At 34.5% G+C, this 10829-nt stretch overlaps 1 protein-coding gene across 1 annotated transcript; it reads right to left on the reverse strand.

The window, feature by feature from the left end:
* Positions 1-1918: 1918 nt before the first annotated feature.
* On the reverse strand, positions 1919-7429 carry LOC113069629 (ALX homeobox protein 1-like). Its single transcript, XM_026242796.1, has 5 exons — positions 7119-7429; positions 5622-5932; positions 4877-5005; positions 3014-3719; positions 1919-2204 (listed from the first exon to the last, which is right to left on the reverse strand). Exons 1-4 carry the CDS (start codon positions 7321-7323, stop codon positions 3405-3407), a joined length of 960 nt encoding a protein of 319 aa, XP_026098581.1. The 5' UTR covers positions 7324-7429; the 3' UTR covers positions 1919-2204; positions 3014-3404.
* Between the last annotated feature and the right edge of the window lie 3400 nt (positions 7430-10829).

Raw genomic sequence — 10829 nt, forward strand, 5'->3', positions numbered from 1 at the left:
TTATATATTGTTTCTGACAATTGTTAGAGACAGGTCTATTGTGTTAATATATGTAAAATAATATTATAATGTCATATGCTATATATTGAAGATGAGCAAAGAATATGACAAACGTCATCATCTAACAATATACTGCAATTTTTTTACATTTATTTTCAGATTAACCCACACACATTCTCTGTATGATCAAAAATACAATTATATTGTGAAATATTATTAGAATTTAAAATGGCTGTTTTCTATTTTAAGATATTTTAAAATGTAATTTATTTCTGTAATTGTAAAGCTGATTTTCCAACAGCCATTACTCCAGTGTTTAGTTTAAAAGAACAGCATTTATCTGAAATTAGTGTCACTATTGATCCTTGTTGAGTAAAAGTATTGATTTAGAAAGTATCTTACTGACCCAAAGCTTTTAAATTGAAGTGTCCAATATCATTATATTTTTGCAATAGCTGTTGCGTAAACAAGTGAACACAATAAAACCATTCTGACATTAATTTATAGGCAAAAGTTTAGTGTTCTTAGGACAGGGGCAAAATTTGTGGGGGTTTATTTTTTATTTATATTTCTTGGATGTAAATTCATACAGTTTCGAAAATTAGAGCATTGGTTTTCACTACCTTTAAAATTTCTGCTGTTTAGTTTAGTTTTGTGTTTCATAATTGTCCTACTGTTAATATACAATAGGCTGTTTAATGACTAATTTCATTGTGACTATGAACACAAAAGGTAAGTGTGTGTTTAATTAACTGTATCTCTTTTTTAGTGCAATAATGGAGGGAATATTGCGTGTGTGTGTGTGTGTGTGTGTGTGTGTGTGTGTGTGTGTGTGAATTTCTCCATTTTCCAGTCTTTGGACAATAATCATGAAATCCATCAGAGTACAGAGTTTGTGTAATGTAATGTGAGTGAATGATTGCACTGAATTGCTAAATTTGACCATTGGAATTGCCCCTGATAACTTCAAATAATTAAATAAAATCCAAAATTATAGTTTGAGATCTAACAGTGACGCGAAATATCTGACGAGTGCTATTTCCTTTGGTACAACACCCGTTGGACGTGTGGGTAGAGAAGACTGAATAAGGCATCCAAGAAATACATACTAAATGTGTTTACTTGTGTGCCGTAATTCTAAAGACCACTTTGTGCTTGAATGCAGAGTAGGGCCAAAAATGTCCATCAAGGAATCGTCTGGAGGAGAGCCATTCATAATCAGGACGTAAATTGTCGGACAAGCAGCATCACATCACATTCCACACAAAGTCCTGTGTGTCTTGTTTTTGTTTTTGCTGTTGCACTTGCCAGCTTACCTTAGAAATGTCTTTCACGAAACTCATGCCTCCAGTGTACAAGCCAGATTTTTTTTTTCATTCGTTGTGTGTACTTTATAATGGTTAGAGTTAGAAAGTATCGTTTTAGTGATTTTATACTAATGAGCACAAATGTAAATACCGTATTTTTCGGACTATGAGTCGCACCTGAGTATAAGTCGCATCAGTCCAAAAATACGTCATGATGAAGAAAAAAACATATTTAAGTCGCACTGGACTATATCGCATTTATTTAGAACCAAGAACCAAGAGAAAACATTACCGTCTACAGCCGCGAGAGGGCGCTCTATGTCTTCAGTGTAGACTACAGGAGCACTGAGCAGCACAGAGCGCCCTCTTGTGGCTGGAGACGGTAATGTATTCTCTAGGTTCATTTCTCTTGGTTCATGTCAAATTAAATTTGATAAATAAGTCGCAGCTGACTATAAGTCACAGGACCAGCCAAACTATGAAAAAAAGTGCGACTTATAGTCCAGAAAATACGGTACGACCAAGTAATTTTTCAGTACGTCCTAATCACAATAATATAAATCTGTTTGTATTCTCCAAGAGGAAATATTTAACACACAGGTACATTTTTGTAATAAATGTCCTTAATGTTTAATTTTATTTTTCCCCCCAATTGCAGGTCTGAAGTATTGGGCACCAGAGATATCCGTCTCTTTCACATGTCTCACTCCCCCAAGCGTGTGAGGGTCTTTATTAATGAGCGTGGCTCACCCCAGAGGGTCAAACCCATTTGGTCTGCTGATGGATCTCATCTGCACCAGAGTGTGGTGGGATCTTCTGCACCATCAGTCTTACTTTGAAGCTGTGGATCCAGAAAAATGATGGACCAGTGACCCAGAGATGGATACAGAGATTACACTGTAAATATAGATACACAAATATTAACAAGGGGTCATATCACAACAGTAAAAACAAAATACTAAGAATTTAAGTGTTATATAAGCTTGTATCAAATTAAATTCTTATTAGATGGTTTTAAGCACATTATAATTATACTTTAATTTAATTATAATTATAAACATAATGTCATTTTTTTTTCTTTTTTTTTTCAACTATGCATCCCAGTTCTATTTTTTAAATAAATTACTGAAATTTACTGGGTTTATACAAAATATGTACGTCTAAAACACCTTAGTGCTACTTAAAAAAATGAAAAACATTAGAACAGTAATATAAGTTTAATGAACTTTTTGAGTTTACTGTTACTCCTCAGAGTTTAGTAACTTGATAAAGTTTTTTTCTCAAAAGGAGAAATATGTCAGCAGAGGAGCCGAAAAGGGTCAATACTAAACCAGAATATTTATAACGATATTATACTCATATTTACTCAAAAACATCAGAAATAAAATGTAATAACTGTAATAAGAGACAAAAGCCTATTGCTAACCTTTTTTTCTGGTGGAGTGAGGAGATAAATGATTTTACTCTCTCACAAAAAAAAAAATAAATAAATAAATAAATGTGATTCTTTTAAACTTTCTGGAAGATATCAGATAACAGAATTATTTCTGAAAGATCATAGATCATGTGAAACTCCAGGCTGACGCCATTAAAATTTAGCTTTACCATCACAGAAGTTACATTTTCCAATATATTAAAACAAAGGAGCTAAGAGAAGGAAATCAAAAAGAAACACATTAACTATAATTTTAATGAATGTTTATTACCATAAAATAAAAAAGTGCTCCTCTGCATGTGGTACACAGCTATAGAGCGTTAAACAGCTTTGCTGCAAAGCACACAAACATAGTGTTAGTATGTCGGCCATAACATCTCTGTGAATGTCATGAGAGGATAACACTGTCGAGTTCTGTGCTCTTCACATTCACAACAACAAGAGATGCTAAAACAAAATGAGAAAAATCATTGTTTAATTCAGAGGTTTCTTAATTAAATTATTTTTGAAAGGAAGGGAAACTTTTCCAGAATTTTTGAAAAGGTTATAATCACGACTGATATCAAAATGTAAACAAAAAAAACAATTCATGAAAGTAACTGGCTGTATTGTTATTTGGCAAAAAACTGCTCAGATCAGCACTATTAGAATAAGTTCGGAGGTCACATGGCCCAAGATATGTTGGCTGCATGTTCCTTCGCCTTCATGCGCAGCACAGCAATGCTGGAGGACCGCCGTTCAAACTCAGGTTTGGTCTCAAACGTGGTGTGACTGTTCGGTGAAGGAGCCAGAAGTGAATCTGAGAAGAAGTTATTGAGAGACACTCCAAACTGATTTTGCTGGTGACTGGGGAATCCCACGTAACCGTGCTCACTGGATCTTGGCGAGTGGGGGTAGGGAGGGGAACCACGCGGGATCATGCAGGACGAGACTACGGAGCTGCCTGCAGTGGGACCTGTCCATAAGTTGTTGGAAATCTGTGTGGTCAGAGGAAGGTAGAATAAAGTGAAATCAAAATGCATGAAATCGTAAAATCACAACACTTTAGGACTTCTCACACTGTAATAGTTAACCCTGCTCTCTCTCTCTCTCTAAAACAAGTACCTTTTCAAAAGGTAGGCTACACATTTGTACATTATCTACCCCTAAAGGGTGCATCTTTATACCTTAATGGTACATATTAATAGGCAACCTTTTGAAAGGGTACAAAAAATGATGCCAGCTCTGCTCTGGTGAAAGGTTTCTTAACCCAGGGGGAAAATGCAGTGCTAAGCTTGAGCTTGAGGCTTGAGCTGGGGCAGGAAGTCATGCAGCAAAAAAAAAAAAATCAAAAATCAAAATAGAGGAATCCAAATGTTTGGAAATTCATGGCACATAAACATAGATTGCGTTTTGGAAAGTTAATTCAATTTTCTAATATAAATCAATGCATTTTACTATGCCTGGGAAAATGCATCATGACAAACCGAGATGACATCATATCAGATACACCCTCAATCTACATCAAAATACAGTGACATTTATGTCAAAGACTTTAAATAAATCCAGACCAGGCTTTTAAAAACAAACCCTGCAGCCCACAAAAATGCATTTGTGTTCGCCACAAAAATCTGAGCATAAGACAAACACAAGGCAAACCTCTCCTTACAACATGCCCGGTGCAATAAGGACCTGTCCTGTTAAGGCACAGGCTTTTTTTATTTGCCTATTGAAAACACACGAGTGAAAAATCTGCTGTCTGACGAAGGAAATTGTGTTCTGTGGTGCCATCTAAATCTTCATCTCCAGCCCTCTCAACAGCTTTTGTCAGTTAGCGTGAGACAGCTCTCCCAAACCCGTCAAAGCTGTTTAAAGCTCGAAAGGCTAAGGGCAGTTGTCAACAATTCATGCATTGTGTTTGTGCTAGTAAGGACCATATGCGATGGACTTTACAGTCAAATTTTGTAATCAGATAAATAAATACAAAATAGATAATGAGACCTACTTACTGCACAATAACAATGATGGTTTGTTAAAAATACTAGGCCAGGCTTTTTTTTTGCATTTGAGTAGTAGACAGCCATGCATTGGTTGATTTATAATTATTTTTGCAAACAATTTGTAACACCATGGTGCAGATAAATAAAGTAGTCACCTGTGAATAGCTGTCTGTCCGGGGCAGCATTGATATGTCATAGGTCGCTGCAAAGTGGCTTTTGGCCTGCTGGATCTGTCCGTATCTTTCTCGCTTCCTCCACTTGGCTCTTCTGTTCTGGAACCACACCTAAAGAAAATGATGTAAAATGATAATGATATGACATTTTATGTAAGCACAAATTTAAAGAATATATTTTATTTATTTTATTGTTGTTTTTGTTAAGTCCTGTTTTTTTGGTGTCATGTAAATGTCAAGCCATAATTAATCACAGGGCTGTGACATTAAGTTATCAATTAAGACAGGAAGGGTTACTAATTGTATCCATTGCAAACAAATACAGATCAATAACTGGCAGTTTTCATTATAAAAACTTAATTACATTATATTTTGAATGAGTTTACATACGTTAAACCTGATTTAAAATGGTTGGAAAAAGCGCAATGAAGTGCAGGTTGTAGCCTACTGCATCTTTAGCACCACTTTCATTTTAACTTAAGGAAGAAATTAAAGTTGTTTTCAAATATAGTGACAATTTATTTTTGTTTGTTTATTCTAAGGAATGCATGCATGAGGACTCAGTTTTAAGTGAAAACTCAGGCTTTTCCTAAAATGTACCTAATGACGTTATTCTCAGACAGGCCTAAATTTAACATTGGGGGTTTTATATATAGTATATAAAAATAAAAAATAAACACTTACAGGAAATTTTCGAGAATTATCACAAATGAGAGTGAGCAGTTACCTGAACTCTGGCCTCCGTGAGCTCTGTTCTCATGGCCAGCTGTTCTCTCACATACACATCTGGGTAATGGGTTTTCTGGAAGACTTTCTCCAGTTCCTCTAGTTGAGCGCTCGTGAAGGTCGTGCGATGGCGTCTCTTCTTGCTGCTCGACACGTTGCTGTCGCATTTTTCGCCGATGTCGTCCAGGTCTGTTTTGTCTGGTCCGGCTGCGGCTGCGGCTGCGGCTGTGGCCGGCGAGACTCTGATACTGCAGCAGTTCTCCATCGCGTGCAGGCTGCTGTCCTCCGTTTTAGGAGTGCAGTAATTCACGCCTGATAATTTTTAAAATATGAGTAGTTGACATAAAATTACACAGTTTCAGCAGCGCCTTATGCAGCACGTAAACTACATCGAAAACATTTTAACACTGAATAATCTGCTCATGAGGAACCGCATGAAATAAATATATAGCAGATTATTCAGTGTTAATATAGCTCTCTCTATATATATATATATATATATTAACTATATTTTTTTTTCACATAGTATGATCATTTCAAAATGTGCAAAAAATAAATAAAAAAATTGCGAAAACCTTAATAGCCTACCATAAATATACCTACAAATAAGAAAAGGCTCCTGGACATACGTCAATGGACAACGGTCTATTTAACTTTACAATGAAAAGAAAGTGTAGGCTAAATTGAATATATTTCGTATTCGCCCATTTAGTCCAAGTAGGTAAAAATGCAGATAAATAACACAAGGATGTTTATAAAATAAGATAAAAAAAGTTTAATTCCATGAAAATGTGTAAAAAAAAATCAGCTTTTCTTTTCTATTTCACAGCTTTTGAAAACGTAATCTTTTTTTACTGAAAAAAAAAAAAGTTTTAAAAAATTGTTGGGGAGCTGGACTATTTAAAAATATGGAAAATGTAACTTTAAAATTGTAAAAAAAAAAAAATCTTACATTTAAATATTGGTTAAATCGGCAATATGCAATTTTCAGATATAATTCTTACAAGTTATTTCATCTTAAAAGTGGCCTATACTAATAAGTACAACAGCTAAAAACATTTCTCATCGGAATTGCAAAGCTGGCGAATAGCTTCTAAATGTAATACATTTTGTTTTACATATAAACATAAAGGTTATTAAAATAGTTTTTGTAGACTGATGCCAGAAGAACATTTTAACTTGCACGAATAATTATTTATTGTTTATTAGAAAGTCACATAATCTAGACTCTAGACATTGACCTGAAGAAACCATTAAGTAGGCTACTTCATCAGAGAACATAATATCCTGACCACTTCTTTATAGAACCTATGTGCTGTATAAATATATATATATATATATATATATATATATATATATATATATATATATATATATATATATATAGATATATATATATATATATATATATATATAATATTTCCATGTTATGCAAATGCTTTGTTACATAAAAAAAAAAAAAAAAAAACACCTTATGCCTTTTTTAATTCTGACTTACTGTTTTGGTTGTCACACGAAGACGATCTGTCCATGGTGGTGTGTTGATCATTGCTCTGCATCGAGAAGGCCTGCACGCATTTAGGTGATGTCTTGTTGTAGTATTGCACATTGTCTAAAGTCTCCATGACTTGGTCCATGTAGTAATCGCTGCCTTTAATCGCTTGACTTTTCAAGGAGAACTTGTTGCTCATGTACTCCATCATGCTCCTCTGGCCTCGTCTCAAGCATGGAGCGCGTCAGTGGACACCATCAATGTTTAGTGATGTCAAAAATGAAGCAATGGGGCCAATTCTTTGTACAAGTCGTTAATTCGTCTTGCCTTAAAAAGACCGAGGGCCTCTCTTTATACGGCAAAGAGCGAAAGCTTCTAGCAGCCTCCCAACTTCTGAATATGGAGAAGGTGAAACTCCACCCACGCGCATCCACAAGCTCTAAATAAGATTTATGAAACTCTGTGATGACCCGAGATGAAACAATTACACTTGCTTTCGCTTTCAGTGTGTTTGGATATCTCTAATGATTATTTAACTGATAAATCCGACTGAAGTAGATATTGCGCGCTATAGAAAGTTTTAAACTGTGCATGTAAACAATAATTATTTCAGTAAACATTTTTGATTGTTTAAAGAACAGTTATAAAGTAAATCTTACATGTTAAGAATTTTTTCTTTACCTTTGAATTACTTCTTTGCAAAGTTAAAGTTTTTAATAAATGTTAAATCACGATAACTTGAAAAAAAAACTTTCTATTAAAGATATCAAACGTTTTTAGAAAATCATTAGGCTATTATAATTACTGCAAATAGCTATTTAGCTACTTAACTTGGAAAATAACACCTTTGTTCCGACGCATATGCTACTATAGGCTTTTTAATATTTATTTCAACTATTTATTTTGTTCATAATGGGTAATTTACGTTACTTTCAGCTTTCCGCTTAATTTATTTATTTGTTTATTTATTTTAATTTACGGCAGGCTATATACAAAAAAGGTTAGCCGCGGTTTCCAGAAACGCATTACGGACGGTACTGGTGATTAATTAATTTACTTTACATTAATTTAGTTAGGCCTATATGTCATAATGTTATTTAAATATCTTATTTGATATTAAAATTATTCGAATGATTATAAATTGATTTATACATTTTACTTAATCTTAACATTGCTAAAGTATGCATATTGCCTTAAATAAATATATAGGCCTGTATAAGTACATTAACACATTCAATGAAATTATATAGTAAAGCACACTTTTACTTTTATCAAACAAACCAGTTTTACAATCCAGTAAAGCATTGTCTGAAAACTTATTAAAAGCTATACCCTCTCTAAGCTCAAGATAGGCCATTATATGATCACAAATATGCCTAAACTGAGTGTTATACATTAACCTATAAGTTACAATATCTTGAAGAACCTAAAATTTGTATGACATGGTAATACACGCGTACTATTAAAAATCGAGCCTTTGAAAGCGTAATTTATTGTGCCACTTTTATAAATTAGTTATTTCAGTGGACACGCTTGGTTTTATCCGAAATCCACTGATGACGCAAACAACGGAGATTTCCACACTCCCGACAGCAACTCTATAGACACGCACGGTGAGCATAAGGTGATTCTTGCATGCGAGTTTGCAAAGTTCGGCAGCGAAATGATTTTACGACCACCTGAATGTCTGTATTTCGAAAGGCGTCATCTGATAGCACCCTCACTCTGAAGAGATCACACACATGGAGAAGCCCTCTTCTCTCTGCCAGCAAACCTCACCACCTGCCAGGCTAGCCATATCTAAGGGTCACTTACAGTGCTTGGGGTTTGATGGTGCCACTCTGAGCTAAAATGAAAATAAATAGGGGCATTTATAAAGGCTCTGAAATGACCTTCTGCTTGGACCCCTTGCTGTGGGGAAAATGTGCAAAATTCTGTGTGGTTTGTTGAAATTTTTTCAGCACATTAAAAGTAAAGCACATGAAAGTGCAGAAGATGCTGTAATTTATGGTATAATTTCACTCAGTTAAGTTGGTAAATAGGCTACTTGCAATAATGCAAAATCAAATTAATTAAAGCTTAATTCAAAACATTAAAGCTATTAAGAGATTTGAAACATTTACACATAACAGAGCAAGCATTCTCCAACTTGAGTCTTAATTACTTATTTTATCATTATTGTTTATTAGTTACGATTTTGCAGGCATGAAGGCATTTTGACTTGTAAATCATTGTTTCAGACTGCAATTATTAATCACATGTGTTAACTTAATATATAAAGACTGAATCGCTAAAATCGACTAAAAAAGTATTGATAGCACTTATTACAGTCCTGTGCATGTACATTACAATAACTGGGTTATAACTAGTTACTAAACCTGAATCTCTATTCTAAACCTATTTGGTACTTTCTTATAAGTACACTTTGAGTACAGGTATAAGTGCATATATACTGTGAAATAAAGTGGATCCAAAATATCCATAATGTCACCTATAATTTGTATGGAAGGACCCCTGTATGTCCTTGAAATAATTATTTTGAATATATATATATATATATAGATTACATGTAAATGACTGAGGCATTAATCTGAGCTTTGTCAAATTGGAACATACATGTAAATGCTTTTCTTCATGAAGGTACATTCTTAAATCATATTAATGGTTTAGTACAGGCCACACGAGGCTTTCGGGTCACTGTTTGTCATTGTTTATTGCCTCTCTCTCTTTCTCACTATCTCTCTTATGTACTATAAACTGAAAGAATCTCTGGTGAAAGTCAGAGGTCAGTACGAGCGTGTCAGCTGGGTTTGTGTGCATACGCCTTTGCAGTCGCTTAAGTGATTAAAATGATAATAAACGGTTTGCCAACAGCCACTTCTTCCAGCTACTGTGATTGAGCTGCTCAAATCATGCCAGATGCATTGAGCTTGCAAAGTCAAATTTGGTTTGAAAGGCCTCTTCACTTTAGTGTGAAGGATTATTCAGTGAGTGTTTATTTTCCTTATAATGTGCTCCTGGGCAGTTAAATACAATGTAGTCTATTAGAAACTCAAACAAACCAATAGGTTTTATATGACTCTGAAGGGTTTTACTAACCCTATTCAGAACTGCTCTTGCTGGAAGTTTAAAAGATTATCTCTCACGGTTTTCCTATGTTTTCTGTGGGTAACAACTGGCATGAATTACCTGCTGGCATCAGTCTGCAGATTCAGTCTTGTTATTCTGAGATTCAGCAAAAGTGGAAACTTGGAAATGTACTGTCTTTGGAGTTCCATTGTAACCTTTTTGCAGTCATAGTCTGTCGGTCTATCCAACTATACACTTTATCGATTCTACAACTTAAGAAAAATAAAGGTACAAAACTGTCACTGGGGCAGTATCCTTACAGTACTCTCCCAGTGACAGCTTTGAACCTTTTTTCTGATATAGTGATATAATTGTGAGTATGTATTGAGTTTACATAGATAGATAGACAGATAGATAGATAGATAGATAGATAGATAGATAGATAGATAGATAGATAGATAGATAGATAGATAGATAGATCTATACATATTTAGATATAGAATACAGAATACACACACACAAATGTTGAATGTTTGAATCTGATTGGTTGACGAACATTCTAAGGTGTGCTATTATTTTCAGGGAAGCACATGGCTAAAGTAGTTCCAGGCAGGTCTTGACCACATCACATGCCCATATCACTTCACC

Source organism: Carassius auratus, unplaced genomic scaffold (genome assembly GCF_003368295.1).
Source record: "Carassius auratus strain Wakin unplaced genomic scaffold, ASM336829v1 scaf_tig00001908, whole genome shotgun sequence".
Classification (NCBI taxonomy): domain Eukaryota; kingdom Metazoa; phylum Chordata; class Actinopteri; order Cypriniformes; family Cyprinidae; genus Carassius; species Carassius auratus.